An 18786-nucleotide genomic window follows, 5' to 3' on the forward strand; every position below is an offset into this window, starting at 1 on the left:
AAGATACTTTATCAAATAAAAAAGTTTAGCTTATATGAACTTGACTTTGACCGATCAGTTTGTATGGTTGCCATGCATGTACATATGTATATGCTATAGTGGTCCGGTTTGAGAAATGAGCGCCTTCTCGTCAATGAAGAGCTAATCTTTTGCCAGTTTTATGTTTAATGCAATGGTACACAGTGCCTACTATACAGCTACAGTACACCGAAGTAACCTTTACGAGGTCATCTGCTCAATCCATTTTCATATATAGACTATATAGATATAGTTCACTGGATTACACCTTCAGCATGATGTCGGTACATAATTATTACATGGAACGTATAACATATTGATCTTGCAAAAATCTGATTCCAGGTACCAAAAAATAATCAAGTAACCTGCAAATAGCGGAAAATAACCAAGTCACATTTCTCCTTGTACACCGTTATTTTGTTATTTATTTGGAATATGTATGGTATTTTTTTATTTTATGATAAAACACATTATTCTCCGTTTTTAATGTTATATTAATTAACTATTATTTAATTTCATTTGTTCTTTTTTTTTCTGTTCGGTTATTTTTTGCACATACATATATAGCATTCCGTTATATTTAGTTATTAATACGTATATTTTACAACTTTTTTGCTGTTTCGCTTTTGCTTTTTTGTTTCTTGCCCTAAATTTGGCAATTTGATGGCCTTTCTTTTGTTATTTTATTACTCGCTTAGGTGTTTTGGCTGGTCGGGCGCTGTATACGCATACACACCCACGCCTTTCAAAAAAAAAAAAAATATCAAAAAAATAAATATTAATCATACCCAACTTGTTAACTTTCATTAGGCCTGTTGTTTTACACTATTGTTTGCTACACACCATTTGGCAATTAAGTTCAATTATACATAAGAGTATAAATAGAATCAAAAGCTACACGCACACACAAATACATGCGATTGCAAAATCGCACGCATTTGTTGTTGTGCATCCAGCAATTTTACGCTTTCTACACCAAAATATATCACTGAATATTTTGTATGGTGTATTTTTACTTTTTAATTTGTTCGAATTGCATATTTTATTTGTTGACTGGTGTTTTCATTCAATTGCTTATGTTACGCTTCTTTTGGGTTTAGAGTTTTGAAAAATTATTGGAGTTTGGATTTCATCATTACATACAAAGGCTCAAATATATATTGCAGTGTGTTGCTCTCTCAATATTTATAGTAATCTCTGGATATAACTTCTATATAGAAATGTTTTTGTTTTTGTTTTTTTCTTTAATGTATAATATGGTATATTTTAATTGCTTGTTTTCATTTTTTGTATGTTCCAAACATAATTGTGTAAACATTTTTGCTATGGTGTGAGAAATATGATCGATTTTATATTATGTTATGTAGGTATGTATCTATATATATATATATATTTGATGTTAGATGTGGTAGAATATATATAATGAATTCATTTTGTTATCTGCCAGTACTGATGTCATCGTCGCTAACGTACGTATTTGCTTTAGGAGCAGTTGACTTGGTGGATGTAGTTGCGTTGCATTGCTTCTTTACTTTTCTATCTTCAGCTTAACTAGTATTATTCTAAGGATAAACGATGTTCATGCAACAATATCGGCTTTGTTGTTGTGTTCTACTCCCCTAACCAATCTAAAATGCCAGCATCATTATGTTATTCACCATTACTTTGTGCCTTTTGTTCATCTTCAGATTCAGATTCTGTTGAAATATATAAGATAATATATTGATATATTAATGACAAATAAAAATTTTGCAAAATATAGTCATATTGTTCAATTTTCTTTTTAACATTAGTAAAATTTAGTTTGTAAAAGTCTTCATTGGCCTAATAAATCTATATTTTGCCAGGCAAACGCAGATTTCTAGGCAAGCAGAAACTTTCAATAGTTGCTTTAGCATTTTTTATTAGATGGATGTTTGATTTCACACTCAATACACTCATTTTCGGCAATGCAATTTTTATATTAACAATTTTTTGTTTCATATTTTTTCGAATTGTTTACTAACCTTCTTCTGCGGATTGCAGCCATTCGACAAACTTGCGCATTTGTTCGAGGAAGTGCATTTTGCCTTTGCTGGAGTGAGCATCTTTGTACCATCGGAGTATGCTCTCCTCTGATAATACTTCAGCTAAAAGAAGGAAATGTTGAGATTATAATAAATATAAATTGCATAAATTAATACGAAAAAATTATCACTTACTTTTGTAGAATAGTAATATGATCTTTTGGAAGGCTTTCATGAAGTTCATATTTTCATAACAGAATTCCTGTACCTTCAATATTAGAGCCAACTCGGAGCGATCGGTCGAGGCAAAAGCCTGCAACAATGGACAATAGGCTTTGAGGTGGCGCACTGCTTGATCGGTGACCAGCTCCTCCTTCTTGTTCCATTCACCGAGCGACATTATAGTCGACCAAATCTGTAAAATGCAATGCAAACGTTTTATAATAGCATACACTACTTGAAAAGTACGAAACAAAACAATTAATAATGCTAATTTAGCTGATTTAATTTAGCCTTGTCACTCTGTCCGTTCGTCTGTATATACGTGTACTAGCCCCTCAGTTTTTGAGATAACGATCTGAAAATGTGCACACGTCTTTCTTTTCTATCCAAGAAGCTGCTCACATGTCGGAACCAAAGATATCGGACCACTAACCGAAGTTAACATTTTTTCATGTTTTGTGTTTTTGTACTTACAATGATTATAATCTCGTGATCGGGAATGTTATTACGCAGTGCGAATTCTTTAATATCGGCTGTGATTTCTGAGTGTGCCTTCTCGTCATGTATATCATCGATTAGCGTTTGTTGCAGTTCACGCTTGGCCTCTTGACTGGCCTGAGCTTTGTGTAATTTTATAATTTCAGTTAATTCCTTTTCAAGAAAAACTTGTTTTAAATATTCTTCAGTACGTTTGTTTGGTGGGAAAAAGTCCATTAGTCTGGAAGGAAAAGCAAATAAGAATGGAATATAATTATATAATTGTATGACAAAATTAAATAATTAGAATCTAGACGATGTGTGAATTTATAACTTTACAATTAGCTGATTCAAAAAAAAAAAATGTTGCAAATCAAATTGAAACACGAGCACGCGTGTGGCGTTATCGCGAATATAATGAAATTTACATTTTTCTCTCGGAAAGTTAATTAATAAAATTAATGCAGTATATTAATTTCAACCTGAAACTTTCCATTATTTAACAATTTATTGAGTTTTGTTGCGTGTAAGAGTAATTATTGGCCAATTTTTCTATCACAAAAAAGAAGTTTGGACACCCAATCACTTTTATATTGCTCTTGCACACTTATACCATGATATTGACGTATAAAATGTCAACACATTTCTCAAAGGTGCGTATATTATGTTATTTGCGTATATAACTGTAAAATTTTGCTGGTTTAAAAAGAAATTGTTGCAAATCAAATTGAAACACGAGCACGCGTGTGGCGTTATCGCGAATGTAATGAAATTTACATTTTGTTCTCGGAAAGTTAATTAATAAAATTAATTGAGTGTATTAATTTCAACCTGAAACTTTCCATATTCTAAGCAGCACTTTAATGATTGTTATTGTTATCGCTTGTCGAAGTAATTATTGGCCAATTTTTCTATTGTATTTAAGAAGTTTGGACACCCAATTACTACACATTGATCTTGCACACTTGTACAATGAAATTGACATAACAAAGTTTTACTTCGCGTCAAAGCCATTCTCAAAGTGTGCAGGTGTTCTATTTATTAGCGTATAGTAAAACAACACCTTTGTAACCGAGAGCATTGTTAAAACGATTATTGGCCAATTTTTCTATCGCAAAAAAGAAGTTTGGACACCCAATCGTTTTGATTTGCTCTTGCAAACTTGTACAATGAAATTGATATAACGATCAAAGCCATTCTCTAAGTCTGCGGCATGATACCAATATTAAAGTATATATATATATATATATATAAATTATTACTTTTTGTTTTGTTAAAGCGATTATTGGCCAATTTTTCTATGAAATCAAGAAGTTTGGACACCCAATCGCTTTATTTTGCTCTTGCACACTTTGACAATGAAAATACGTTGGGAGTACACGAGATTCATTGTGCAAAAAAGTGTGCGAATGTGAGCTTAAATATTTGTGCTAATAAATGCATGGACTTAAAAGGAATATTTCAAAATTTGTTTATTTAAACGTTAGGTAATTATATAAATATAATACAATTTACTTACTTGCTTTCAAGTCCACCCTTTTTAAGTGCTTGAACCAGATATGCAATGCCCTTCTCTTGTTTGAAAGCGACAAATACCTCGATAAGGAAGTCGAGAGCAATGCCATCTTTAATCAAATGCTCGTTGTTCAATACCAACAGCACATTCGGGGGCACAGAACCATTAACTGCAATATTAAAGAATAAAAAAGTAAGCAACAATAGTGTTAATTAAACAATAAATAAGATAAAAAAAAATTGTAAATAAGAAATATAAAAAATAGTACCAAAAAGATAATAATAATAAAAAAATGAATACAAAAAAATATCAAAATAAAAATAATAATACAAAAAATTAATCCAAAAACATATCAAATAAAAATAATAATAAAAAAAAACGTTATAAAATAATATTTCTCTGTTATTGGGTTTGTGTCTTTTGCATTTCGGATTAATTCAAAAGTCAGTACGCCAAAAATATTTACTATTCCAACTATTTAATAGCTCTCGCATTGGGTACGTGCTGTACAAACTGCTTAAACCAAATTTGGATAGTTGGAATGCAACAAAAATATAGAAACAGGTAGAAAAAAAAAAAATAATAATAATACAAAAAAAGATTAAAAAAGTGGTACTAACCTAACCAGAGCGCTGTCATACGCGCAAGTTTGGTACGTTCACTCGGTGTAAAGCCTTTAATGAAGACTAACACCTTCTTCATTTCCTCTTCGAACATCTTCTCCAAGAACCTATATCGGCGCATGAGCTTGACGAATACCTGCAACCACACAGAGAAAGTAAATATTAGTAAGAGGAAAAATAAAAATAATAACATTTTTGAAAATAAAATCAGCATTTGTCGCAACATAAGAAATCTTCGATTTGCACTTTTGTGACGCAATTCAAAGACAAGTAAAGATGTTACGTTTACTATAGCATACATTCGACACCTTCCGCCGCAACATGGAGCAATTAAATAATTGCTAGTCGGCGAATGGCTCTAATTGTATGCAAAGTTTCATAAATAAAATTAATTAATTCTGAGAAGAATATTGTCGCAACATAAGAAATCTTCGTTTTGCACTTTTGTGACGCAATTCAAAGACAAGTAAAGATGTTACGTTTACTATAGCATACATTCGACACCTTCCGCCGCAACATGGAGCAATCAAATAATTGCTAGTCAGCGAATGGCTCTAATTGTATGCAAAGTTTCATAAATAAAATTAATTAATTCTGAGAAGAATATTGTCGCAACATAAGAAATCTTCGTTTTGCACTTTTGTGACGCATAGCAAAGACAAGTAAAGATGTTACGTTTACTATAGCATACATTCGACACCTTCCGCCGCAACATGGAGCAATCAAATAATTGCCAGTCGGCGAATGGCTCTAATTGTATGCAAACTAAAACATTTTTTTTTTTTTTTTGGAAAAACATAAAAAATCACATATTCTTACCTGCTCATGATTACGCATCGTCTCAATGTCTTCGCTTGCTTCGAATATGCAATATGTTGTGCGGGGCTTCTCGCCATCCTGAGAGATTGATCCTCCCGGAACTGAAAATAATGCAATAAAAGAAATGAGTATACGGACACGTGTTTTTATTAACAAAAAAGTTAACACACCTAAGAGACCACCGGCTATTAATATATCAAATAGTACTTCGCCGTAGCGACGATAATCAAGTTTGTTACCAGCGCTGTCTAGATATTTAAAGATTTGTTCCAAGTCACCTTCAGTTTTTTCAAGACCAGCAATGACCGCATCACGGAATCCCGTTGGGTCATATTTCTCTCTTTCATCTATGTTAGCGAAATTAATGGATATTTTTTATTTAAAATGTTATGTTACAATTTTGCGTTTTGATAAGTCTTACCTCTTTTTCTGGTCTTGATGCGCTGACCTGATAGTACTGGTCTTTCAATTTTTTGACTCATACAATAAATTGCTGCAAAATAAAGATAAATGAACAATTTAGCAATGTAATTTATTTATTCTAAAAACAATATAAACATAATATAAATACAATAAATTCTATAAAATTTGTATATTAAACACAACCAGATTATTTATTACTGCCTTATTAATCATTTGACCTCGACAATGTTAGTTACTTTACAAATACTCGCTTGCCGCCATTATTACACTTCCACATGGTCAAACGGAAATGTCATGTCTCAAATAAAAAGTGAAAGCGTTAATGAATACATATTTACATATTCATATATATGTAGTTATATATACATATAATATATATATATATATATAGTCATTATCTACTACCTAATGTTTAGATTTCTGACATTTGCAAGTACATTTAACCTCACTTTCTAATGAATTGACAATCTGATCACTTTGTTCTACTAGCTTTGTTCAAAACGTGTATAAAGTGAGTTTAATAAAGCTAATTAATGAGGAATCTCCAAACTAATTAAGGTCAAATATAACTAAATATGTCAAATTTGATCATAACATTTAAGTTTACTAATTGTTGAAAAATAAGATTTTGGTTAAACAGCTTAATAATTTCAGGTAGTAGGAATTTGCTTTACGATCAAATTGTTAAAATACTTATTTTCTTTAATAAACTTACAGGTATCAACTGTTGTAAAAAAAAACGAATTTCTGCTCGACGAACTTCCGTTAATATTTCACCTCACGCAATTACCAGATAATAAATTCCTTTGTTCGTTTTAGAAACTTGTAGAAATCTCAATCCAGCGGATTCGTTCACTAATCAACTTCAAAGGTCTTCTACTTATTGCTACCTCCGCTTTCTTTCCTCTTCTTCTCGTCAATTCTTCTTTATTTCCGTCTCTTTATTAACTCACCGAAATTGACACGCACGCACCCAAAATTTCTTTATATTTCCTAGTCTTTAATTAAATATTCCTATTTTAGCTTTATCACAATGAGTTACTTTCTTTAAATATTAAAAGTAAATTAAATATAATTTAAATACTATGCGTAGATGGTGTAAAAAAGTATAAAAAAAAACTTTAATGTGGCGAAATGTGCGCCGAAAAGTTAGAATCACACGTCTATCGCCGAACGGTATTAACGAAGTGAATGAAGCGAAAAGACGATGATAACACAAAGGCAATCTGGACTGACATTTTACAGCGTTGCCATAGCAATTTATTAAAAAGAAATACAAGGAGTTTTGGTTACTTTGACCAGAACTTAACTGACAGATGACTGCTAACCAAATATTGAGAAAACGGCTTTAAGTCCTTAATCACACTTTTAAATCAGCGCACATAATAAATTTAACATTTTCCTGCAATTTTATGGCTACTTTCACCCTTTCGAAAATGCACCGATTGCCATCGGGTACGGCCGCCATTTTTACTTCGGTATTACAACGTTGCATATGAATTGCACAGGTTTGTGTGGGTAGCGAAACGTGGTGACCTTTTGCGCCAGCTTGTCTACGACCCACCATTTTCTACCTCTCCACAACGACCTCATTTGACAAATTACTTAAAATAATATTATTAATAACTAATAACTCAACCTCTCAAATGCATTTATAAACAAATTAGCCTACTCTTTGTGGTATACAGATATTTCGAACAATGCAATAAACGTCCATCTTGGATGAATCAGCTCGCACTTTATCACCAGTTGAGTAATTCTATACCAAATTTTTATCTTTCATTTATGGTAATTCAGCAGTCATAATAAACAAAATTATTATTTACAAAGTTCCTTGATAAATACTTACGATTAAAACAAAAAAAAATTTAGCTCGGCCGAGAAATGTATTAAAACTTTGCCTGGATTATTAACACACACCACTACTTTGGTTTAATGCAGAACGGGAAGTAAAAATTCACGAAAAAATTTGTAACGTTTTGATTCGACTGCGTACGGGAAAAGACGATTACAAACTCGGTGCAATTGGCTTTAAATGACAGCTGTATGAAAGAGATAGCAGTATGCTTTAATTAGCCCTAGCGAACTGTTTCATAAATACAAAAGGATTGCCAAGTCTAATTTAGCCATATCAAATATTGAAGAAGCAATTTTAACATAAAAAATATCTTGATATTTTATTTCAGATGCGTTAATATAAGCCTTCGGAAGCGTAGTTCTATTGCTTTGTACGTGCAATTGGTTATTTCATACTACAAGAGGATGTGTTCAATAACTATTATTTCCACATGGTATATATAAAATAACAAATTGTTTGTAACGTTAACCCTTGCTATTGGGTGTTTTTATATAAATGAATACAATTAAAAAAATATCAAATGTAGCTTGAGCTCATTTATAGCAATTTCACAAATTTATTGTGAATGGTTTCACAATTGTGAACTGTATAATACTGTAGGTAATTTCTTTCCCAATCATCTGTTTTTGTAAATAAAGAAAAATTAATACATTTGTATATGAAAATGTCTAATTTATTACGATGTGTCGCTCAAACCATATGTCGGAATTCCGTACAAATTAACAGAAGTATAACAACTACTTCCACTGTTTTGGTTAAAGAAAGTTAGTATGGAGATTACAAATTTGTCATTTGCCGCTCTGCTATTGTTTCATAACCTTACAATGCATTACTAAATCATTGAATTATTTGCAGTTCACGAAAAAGTGGAGAAAAATGCACTTATCTTAGAGGCTGCACAAGTTCCATCGCCGCGTGCTGATCGTATGCTGAATGAAGCATGCGGCACGCGTTTCTGTCCGGAATGCACATTAGGCCTAGATATCAAACATACAGATGTGCTTATACTGTCTCAATACGTGCGTTCTGATGGTTGCATGTTACCACGGCGTATAACAGGATTATGCCATAGGCAACAGAAACGTATCGGTACATTAGTAACTATGGCTCAGAAGGCCGGTTTGATGCCAAATTTAGCTCCGGCATGGAGTAAAAAGGATCCAAAGAAACGTTTTGGTTGGAGGAAGTTTAATAAATATTACCTTGAAGAGACGATAAAATACTGAAATTGGATTTAAATGAAAGTTTAATGTTATTAATTACATATTTACCTAATATAAAATTTGTTAAACGAAAATAATTGTTTCATTTCGGATGTACGCATGAAATATGTACATATGTATAAAAAAGTTTGCAAGTGCTTAAATGTTTGTTTGCTTTGATAAGCTGCATTCTTCAATATTGATTTAAGAACGAAACACTATTGATTCAATAAGGTTTAGGTTATTCATTTTAATTAAATTACGCTTTCATTTTGAACTACTTTAATTTATGATTTCGTATAAGTCATTTACCGAACCGTTTTTCGTATGTAGTTGTATAATATATTTAAAAGAGTGCTAGTTTCATTTCGCTCTTTATCGGCATATTTATTACATTCGTTTTCGTCTTTTAATGACATACACTGGAATTTTACAGTTAATTGCGGTTCTTACTTCACCGCCATTTCCTTCCAAAAACTATTCACCGCCATTTTTTTCAGTTTCCTCTTTCCTTTTCCGTGTACGCGCGTGTAGAAATATCTGATCGGTAAAAATTAGTTTAGTGTAAGCATTTTTTAATTGAAATTAAATGTTTTAAGTGTAGTGCAACAATGTTCGTAATATGTACATATATAGCCATCGACGCGAAAATATTTATAACTAAATGGATAACTCATAAAGTAAAATTTGCCCGAATATAAGATGGAGTCTTTTAAATTAGTAATGGCATTGCAAAACCCGCCATTGTTTGGCTAAGTATTGTAAAGTAACGATTTCGGGACTCCAATTTGCCAACTTATATAAACTATATCACCGGATTTTTTTTGTTTAATTCCTAACGACTTCGTCATGCATACGTAAATTGGTTTTTGAACATATGAAGTTTATACAGATACCGAAAGTGTTGAGGCTGGTTGTATGGACTTTATGCTGAAATTGCTTGCTTCCTTGTTTTTAAGGTTAAGTTGGAAATTCGCTTCATATGCATCCAACAATTTAATATTACACAAAAAAGTAATATAAATATTGACGCCATCAGTTAACATTTAAAAAAGTACAAAACAACTTAACTTGTGCGGCAAATATCGCTTTAAAAATCCTAATTAAGGCAATGACTTAAATTTTTAGTGTAGGGTTCGTAAATTGTTGCTAATAATTCTCAATGATGGACATAAAATTTCGGTTTTTTGCTATAGTGCTATCGTTATAACATGTGTATATAAAAGTGGTTCACAGATAATATGACTTAGTTCTCTCCAAACAAAATATATTTTTGACTGAATGCTAGAAGTTTTTTAAGTGGTAAGTGTAACACAACTTATATATTGTAATGAAACTCATTCTTTAAAATTTCAATGTCAACACGATGATTTAATTTAACATTTAACTTGCCAATATTGATCATATTTCAAAGCTCCTTTCTCCTATGTATTATAAGAAAAATATAGATTCAACTCTTTTAAACAATATGACTTAAATTAAATATATAGTACATATGTATAATGCACAAAATACGTGAAACTCTGATTTTTTTTTAAATAATGATTTAACTTAAGTTTTTATTTGCTTCTGATCTTCATGATGCTGCTCAAGTGCAGCTAACATAGCATCCAAAAAATCACTCAGTTCAATCTTTCGATTCATATCAAAATCTGAGCTGGATGTGTGCACTGCATGTGCCAGAAATGGAAGTTTACGCAATGCGCGTCCGCTTAAACCAATGCTTCGCTCTGCCAACGCCGTTAACAATCCTTCATGCCGATCAGTCTCTTTTAATGATTGTTCATTTATTATTCCAATACGCATCATTTCCCCTAACATCATTTCGTAAATACATTTTATGGCCGCGACATTTGGCAAACCAATATACTGTTTGATATCAGCACGATCCAAAAAAGCCAAATCTATGGTGTCAGCTAAATTTGATGTTGCTAATATCAAAACATTTGGATGCTCTTTAATTGTATCCAGCTGTGTTAGCAAGGCGTTAACCACACGCATCGCATCTTTTGGCTCCTGCCCAGACATGCAGTCACGTGCATATGCCATCGATTCTACTTCATCGATTAGCACACATACCAGATTATGTGGATCCACAACTATTTCGCGTATTTTCGCAAAAAGACGCATTACTAGTTTGCCGCTTTCCGAAAACCATTTCGAAAATAGACTGTGACTATTGATTTCAATTAGGTGTGTGTGGCGATAAGTGCGACGTACACGAATGGCTAGCTTTTGTGCTAAAGCTTTACATAAGCTGGTCTTACCCGTACCGGGAGGACCGTGTAATAGTAATAAGCGATTGCAGGAAATTATGTGCGGATTTACGTTGTGTTGAGAGAATGTTAATGCCGAAAGTGCAAACTTAACCAGCTGCAAAGTGTAAAATTAACATTATAAAATTGTATGCAAAATAATTAGAAAAAAAACGTAGCGCCTAGAGACACACACACACCTTTTCTTTCAAACCCTCTTCATAAATTAAATTCTCCCATATATGCAAAAAGCTGCTGGAGGGTAACAACCAATGACTGGATGCAGGTACTGCATCGCCATCGCCGCCATCACCCGATTCAATATCAAATGTCTCCAATTCCATTACCCGTCTTTGTGGGCTGAAGAAATGCAAAATTAAATTTTGCAAATCCGTTTCGGCGAGTAACTGCAAAGATAATAAAATGTGTGTTACTTTTTATATATATCCATATATATTTGCATGGATTCCGATCCTCTGGTTGACTTTTTGCACCTTAAGGTATTTCCCTGGCTTTGATTATTTCAAGTTCCAAGATTATTAAATGTTCGATTACATCCGAACTTAGGCCTTCCTTAATGGTTATATATACTTTTATTACAAAGTATATTAAACACTTAGTTTTATTGTACCTCTCCATTGCGTTTGGCCTCACATTCCACAAGTATGGACTCCACCAATCTCAGATCTTCCAGCGTGGTATTTTTCGCAATAATTGTCTCATCAATTTTTAGCGACTCTCCCAGCGGCACTTTCGCCAAAGCAACGTACTCACGCACAGGTGCATCAAGCAGTTTTTCCAATGCCTCTATTCGGCTGTAAAAATATTTTGGTTACAACTTCACACATTTATAGCGCATAATCTTACTTTTCAATTGGCTTAAGACATATTTCTATATGTACACTATGTTTTGCACTTAACAAATTCATATTTGACGTTCAAAATTTTTTTTAAATATTTTGCAAATGCGGCAGACAAATTTAGTATTTGTGCTGCTTCTTATACGCCTTAAAAGAAATATTTTGTTCACAATAGAATTTAAAAATAGCAAAAATAGTTGCCATATTACAGCAGCTCAAAGAAAAACTGTAGATAATTTCGGTACAGTTCAAAAATTATTTGGTTAAGCAGGATATATGTACACTTGCAGAAATGTCTGTGCAACATGTCAAGTATTGCATACCGTCGCATCGTGTATAGGCAGGTATGCATACCAAATTCTAGGTATGCAAGTACGAACAAAATTGAAATCTTTCAAATTCCATACATCTCTTCAGAATCCTCAAAAGATATTTATCCAACAGCCAGCGCCACAAATACTTGTACCAATAAGCAATGTGAATCGAATTGATTATTCTCAATCAGTGTTTGAGTAATCAGCTGAGCATAGTAGTATAAACTCCTCAGCTCGATCTTTTAATGAACTTTTTAGAGACTCCCAGTATCAATAAATTTAATTTAAATGTATTTGGATTTTATAAAATTTATAGTTGTCAATGAAGTACCTGTTTAATATTTAAGTACAACTTTTCTACCATAAATAATTAGAAAATAATGCCAAAAAATGACAGTATTTGATTGTTTTTTAATTTTCATGTTTATAAAAATAATTTTCGGGGTTTGAAAAAAAAAAAAATATTTAATACAAAATGAAATACTCCAATGTTTCTGTTATTGCTTCACAAGTTTCAATCACAATATGGCTTAAGCTGTGCGGAGATATTGCCGTCAAAAATTTTAAATCTTCAAAATTTTCGCCTGATGATAAAAATATCATTGTAGCCGAAAGGCGTTCATGTGGCGTAATCGCGTTTCTCATAAAGGTGTCTTTTTTTATTAAAGGCTCCACCTTCAAAAGTGTATAGTGAATTGACTTGCGACACGGTATGCATACAAGTCTGTAGACTTTTATGCTTGGTCCAGTGGCGTAGCTACAACTTCGGGCGCCCGGGGCCAAGGATGCTCTGCCGCCCCCTTTATCTACCTACCTACAAGTTTCATGAGGCGGTTCGAACAAAAGTGAATTTTTCCAAATTATCTTCGATATTAAGTATATAAAATTTAAGAACTAGAAGCCACGCAAATTCTGAAGTTCCAAAATTCTCACAATACGGTTTTTGAGGAAATTGATAGTAAATTTACAAGACATCTTATTAAAAGCCATAGAAAAAACCCATTTTCGCCCTATATCTTGTACACTTTTGACACAATTTGCAGGAATTTTTGCCCGAATCGGAGTTTTTAAATACGATTTTTGAAAATTTGGAGAAATAAAAGTATTTGTTACATTCAAAGGGTAACTGTGAGAGTGACACGACGCTAGACAAAGCTAGAAAAGTGCGTCTGTAAGTTCTATCACTATTTTTAAGAAAGATCTAAGCCAAAAGATATAAGACAAATTCAAAGACTGAAGAGTATTCGAGTAAAAATTAATATTTTTCATTGTTATTCAGATTATTACATTGTGAGTGTACAACTCTTTATATTTTATAATAAACTTTGTAAAAGAATTTGTTGAAGTATTTTTCTGAATATTAAAATAACAGCGAAGATCGCTTTGCCGTCCTCAAGACGTTGCGCCCGGGGCGATGGCCCTCTTCGTCCGAATATTGACCGAAGACATTCTCAAACAAAAATTTTTTGAGGAATGCTGTTGAGTTGTGAGTGCGGTTAGACAAACATTTGCGTCCGGGTACGTAGGCCCGAGTGTCGCCGAAACGGCTCATAGCTTGCGTACTTGATGGTCTTTACCACCCATCACTGAATAAATTTAATTCATTACACTTAAACAAGCTGATTTTTCGTGGCCGTTTTCTCAGTGGAAGTAAATAAAAGTATTGAAAAGACTTGCTGCTTCGACTTTTAAGTCAGAGGCGTTACCCTTGCGAAATACAATTAAATTTTCCACAAATCAAACGCTTTTCCGCGCTTCAAAAACAAAACAAAACAATAATCACCTAAAGACGAAAGCTGTTGAGTGGCAGCGCAAAATGCTAAATTGAATCAACAAAATGCTATTTCGTTTCGGTTTATTTCTTGCTGCTTTAAGCTGATTGCGTTTCGCCACTTCATTGGACCACCTCCATGGTGTGGATTTTATAGCTTGGACTTCCGGCTATTTTTCGCTTTCACGTCGAAATAAAAACCAAAAAACAAAAAAGAAAACAACAAATACCAAACTTGCAAACACTACTCCCACTGTATGCTTAACACACACACATACATATATGTAAGTATGTGCAGAAATTCGCCTCGAAAGATTCGCCTTACCCCCTTTGGTTTCCTGTTGTTGTCAAAGCAAAATGTTGAGCAATTTCTCAACCACGTTGAGGACAACAGCCAAAAATGTTGCCATTTATGTAGAAAAACAACAACAACAACATAAATCTCGACATGTGTATGTTAAGCAACGCTGCTGTGCCATATTGCTGATGTACTGAGAAAAAACAAGAACTTACAAGTTGCAGCAGCAATAGCAACAACAAAAACAGAATAAGAGGATATTGACATTCTTCAGTAAGCGCATTTCTTTTCATTCTTCTAAAAAGCAACAGACAAGGAAAAACCTTAACTTCGGTTGCGTCGAAGCTACAATACCCTTCGCCGGTGCATTCCTTATGGCACAAAAGGGTATAAAAATCCCTTATCTTAATTTTGATCGTTCAGTTTGTATGACAGCTATATGCTATAGTGGTCCGATTTGTATACTGTAGAGTTGCTTTGAACTTTACTTTAATCGGTCCAGTTTGTATGACACCTACAGGTATGTACGTACGATTTTTTCTTGAATTTCTTTCAAGATTGTACCGTTGCCTTAGACTTGATTCTTATCCATGCCATATTTCATGAATGCATCTCAAATAAAAAAGTTTTTCATACAAGAACTTAAGTTTGATCGTTCAGTTTGTATGGCAGCTATATGCTATAGTGATGCGATCTGAAAAATTCCTTCGTAGATTGTACCATTGCCTTGGGCAATAATTCATGCCAAATTTCATCAAGATATATCGTCAAATAAAAGAGTTTTCTATACAAGAACTTGAGTTTGATCGTTCAGTTTGTATGGCAGCTATATGCTATAGTGATGCGATCTGAAAAATTCCTTCGTAGATTGTACCATTCTTGGGCAATAATTCATGCCAAATTTCATGCAGATATTTCGTCAAATAAAAGGGTTTTCCATAGAAGAACTTGAGTTTGATCGGTCAGTATATACAGACGGCAGACGGAGTTGGCTCAATCGATTAAGCACGTTAACCGGATCATTTGTATATACACTTTATAGGGTCTCCGACGTTTCCTTATGGGTGTTACAAACTTCTTGGCACTCTTAAAATACACAGTATAGGGTATAATTTGCTACCGAACTAATATATCTAAGAACTTGAGGGCGCAAGCAAACAAACTCTTATGGACTACATATGTATGTATGTAGGGAACTGAAGTAGGCGGCGAAGTGTAAATGCCTTTGTGCGTTTGCCGTTCACCACTTGGACGGTCCTACTCCTGCATCCACACACGCAAAAACACATACAAACACACATAAGTGTGCGCAGCACCCATTTCTTTGGTCTCTTACAAGAAATATTACAAAAAAAAAATCATCGAAGAAGCAATGCGATTGGGTTCAGAGTGCAACGCATTTACTTCAAGCGTGCACTTTTTTCTTGTTAGAAAATCCTTCAGGCAACGCTTAAGCTGTGCATTTTTCACATTTCAAATTCGGTAGCCAAACAATGCATTATTGGCTTTCACTCGCAAATACTCGTACTCCTTGCCGTGTAGTGCTAACCATATACGAAGCATTTCATCACAAAGAAGCACAAGGCAATTGCATTTATTTACGCATATGTGTGGCATATATACCCCTTGGTAGTTGGGATTGTCTCCGAAGAGTACATGCTTTCCAACATCGGCTTTAAATACTTCATTCTTTGTAAGAGAGTTCGACTTGCCATCCCTGTTTTTCCTAAATCGTGAAGATGTTAAGCTATGCTCTTTTTAATCGGGTCTTCCAGATATGTGAAATACCCCATGGTGGTTCTCACAGGAAGGACATGAACTCCAAAAGCGACCTTAAATCTCATTCCTTCTTTGCAAAAGAGTTCGACTTGTCATCGACGTTTTTCCTGAACCTTGAAGAACTTTCGCTAATCACGTCTTCCAGAGCTGCATTCGTAGCTTAATCTTTAGACTTTTACTATAAGGAAAGTCTATAAATACTTTCAGGGTTAAATCGATTATACATTAATTTTTTGTTGTGAAATAGTCTTCATTCAGAATAAAGCTTACGTGCCTATGTTATTTTCACAAAAATTTCTCAATGCAGGGCTTATGACGATTGTGTCCAGACTATGATGCATACATCGGAAGAGCTTTGTATCTTTTTGATACAAGGATCCTTTAACTTACAGCTTAGTTATCTGTTATCTTCTTCTTTATTGGCGTAAACAACGCTACGCGGTTATAGCCGAGTTAACAACAGCGTGACAGTCGTTTTTAGCGCCAATTCGAGACGCTAAGTGCAGCCAGGCCCATCTCCACCTGATCTGTTCAAATGAGTGGAGGTCTTCCCCTTCCTCTGCTTCTCCCGCGGGTACTGCGTCGAATACTTTCAGAGTTGCAGTGTTTTTATCCTTACGGACAACGTGATCTAGCTAGCGCAGCCGCTGTCTCTTAATTCGCTGAACTATGTCAATGTCCTCGTATAACTCGTACATATCATCGTTCCATCGAATGCGTTATTCGCCGTTGCCAATGCGCAAAGGACCATACATCTTCCACAGAACCTTTCTCTCGAAAATTCGTAACGTCGACTCATCATATGTTGTCATTCGTCCATGTCTCTGCACTATATAGCAGGACGGAAACAAGGAGTGACTTATAGAGTTTAGTTTTTGTTTGTCGATAAAGGACTTTACTTCTCAATTGTCTATTCCGTCCGAAGTAGCACTTGTTGGTAAGAGTTATCTCTTATCCGAGGCTGTTGTTTCTTTTCCAGTAGGGGCGTTTTTTACGTGGCGGGTCCCAAACTCAGCACACAAGCCTGGGGAGTGATGGTTCGTCTTCTCACTTTACCTCGCCTTCAAAAGGATGTTTGGTCTAAGACCGGAAGTCGTGAGCTGCTTGAGCCATATGTAAAAGAATCGTTTCTGGCCACTCCTAAGTGAATGGCGCTCAGGAAACATTCCTGACTGTGTGAACTTCTACACATGACGCCATCCGTCATCTGCTATCTACTAAAAATAAATATTCACAAAAAAAGATTAGGAATTCGAAAATTCGGAGTTTCAGTTCGATAAGCATTCCGTTAATTCTTTTTTATACAACGTTGTATTCATAAGAGTCTGTATCCAGATTACGTTAGAAGTTTTCTATAGTGTTTGTTGTTCTTCCGCTATATATCCCTCCAAGATATTTCACACCTGGAATGTTTTTTATTAACTAACGGTACTATGTCTTTTTCAAACAACAAATGAACTCGAAAGTCTTTGATTGTGTTCTGTGTGCCTGACTTCACTTAGAAAGATGTTTGATAGTTTCAAAATATTATTTGACGGAAAATAAAATTTATGCGTGATAGGGAATTGTGCCCTAAGTTCATTTATTTTTTTTTGCTTCATTTAAATTTTGTCTTCAACTGTATGTTTTCCCTTAAAAAATAATATTTTATCACCACCAATTCTTTTTAATGCATTGTTTTCACAATTAAAAAAGTTGCTTCACTCAAAATGTTATAATTCACAAACTAATGATCCGACAGCTGTCAAATTTATATACGCGTCTTTTGAAGGTTAGGGCTAACTAAAAATTATATAATATGTATTTAATTCTAGTAGCGTCATCTATGTGTCAGGTCGGGAACTTTTCAATTGGTCTGTTATCTCATCTCGATCTGGCAAAGCTTTGTTCTATGGGGTTATAGGGTTCTGGTCTTGAATTAGGGTGTAGAGTTATTTTCTCTATCTGGTAGCACAGCGTCTTATAGTGATTCTATGTCTTCAATCCTAATTCGTATCCTCTCTAAACCGTTAACCGTTTATCATGATTTACTCAGTGGACCAGTTGTTAGTTACGGAATGGCTTCTGTTGGTCTAGTTCATTTGGGAGCTTCGCGTCACTTTTAAGCACCATAATATGCCTATCATGTGATATACAAAGTTGAATGCGAAATACAAATATACACTATAATTGTTGCTTATTTTGTTGAAGAACGTGGAATTTGTGAAAAAGGAATTGAATATTGACGACAATCTTGTTTGTCGGAATTCGTATTGCTAAGTGTTGGTAAATTAAATTTGTAAGAATCGCTTTTTAAGTTCAAACTCGTTTGTTTTTAATTTTTACAAGTAATAGTTCTGTTAGTC

At 33.9% G+C, this 18786-nt stretch overlaps 3 protein-coding genes across 4 annotated transcripts; 1 reads left to right on the forward strand and 2 right to left on the reverse strand.

Annotated features, from left to right (window-relative positions):
- Positions 1 to 1027: 1027 nt before the first annotated feature.
- LOC120773680 (protein krasavietz) lies at positions 1028 to 8093 on the reverse strand. Of its 2 annotated transcripts, none has more exons than XM_040102713.1 (10): positions 7954 to 8093; positions 6103 to 6174; positions 5852 to 6028; positions 5682 to 5782; positions 4860 to 4998; positions 4243 to 4408; positions 2721 to 2964; positions 2220 to 2439; positions 2025 to 2147; positions 1028 to 1715 (listed from the first exon to the last, which is right to left on the reverse strand). In XM_040102713.1, the coding sequence occupies exons 2-10, from the start codon at positions 6161 to 6163 to the stop codon at positions 1669 to 1671; spliced, it is 1278 nt and encodes a 425-aa protein (XP_039958647.1). In that variant the 5' UTR covers positions 6164 to 6174; positions 7954 to 8093; the 3' UTR covers positions 1028 to 1668. The 2 variants fall into 2 exon arrangements, with proteins under 2 accessions (XP_039958647.1, XP_039958655.1); XM_040102721.1 differs by lacking the exon at positions 7954 to 8093 and adding an exon at positions 6820 to 7256.
- A 462-nt stretch (positions 8094 to 8555) lies between these two features.
- LOC120780408 (28S ribosomal protein S18a, mitochondrial) lies at positions 8556 to 9259 on the forward strand. Its single transcript, XM_040112692.1, has 2 exons — positions 8556 to 8726; positions 8818 to 9259. Exons 1-2 carry the CDS (start codon positions 8621 to 8623, stop codon positions 9186 to 9188), a joined length of 477 nt encoding a protein of 158 aa, XP_039968626.1. The 5' UTR covers positions 8556 to 8620; the 3' UTR covers positions 9189 to 9259.
- A 1255-nt stretch (positions 9260 to 10514) lies between these two features.
- On the reverse strand, positions 10515 to 12400 carry LOC120766873 (pachytene checkpoint protein 2 homolog). The gene is made up of 4 exons (XM_040092604.1): positions 12287 to 12400; positions 12051 to 12234; positions 11620 to 11826; positions 10515 to 11537 (listed from the first exon to the last, which is right to left on the reverse strand). Exons 1-4 carry the CDS (start codon positions 12346 to 12348, stop codon positions 10716 to 10718), a joined length of 1275 nt encoding a protein of 424 aa, XP_039948538.1. The 5' UTR covers positions 12349 to 12400; the 3' UTR covers positions 10515 to 10715.
- Between the last annotated feature and the right edge of the window lie 6386 nt (positions 12401 to 18786).

This window comes from Bactrocera tryoni, chromosome 1, assembly GCF_016617805.1.
Source record: "Bactrocera tryoni isolate S06 chromosome 1, CSIRO_BtryS06_freeze2, whole genome shotgun sequence".
Lineage (NCBI taxonomy): Eukaryota > Metazoa > Arthropoda > Insecta > Diptera > Tephritidae > Bactrocera > Bactrocera tryoni.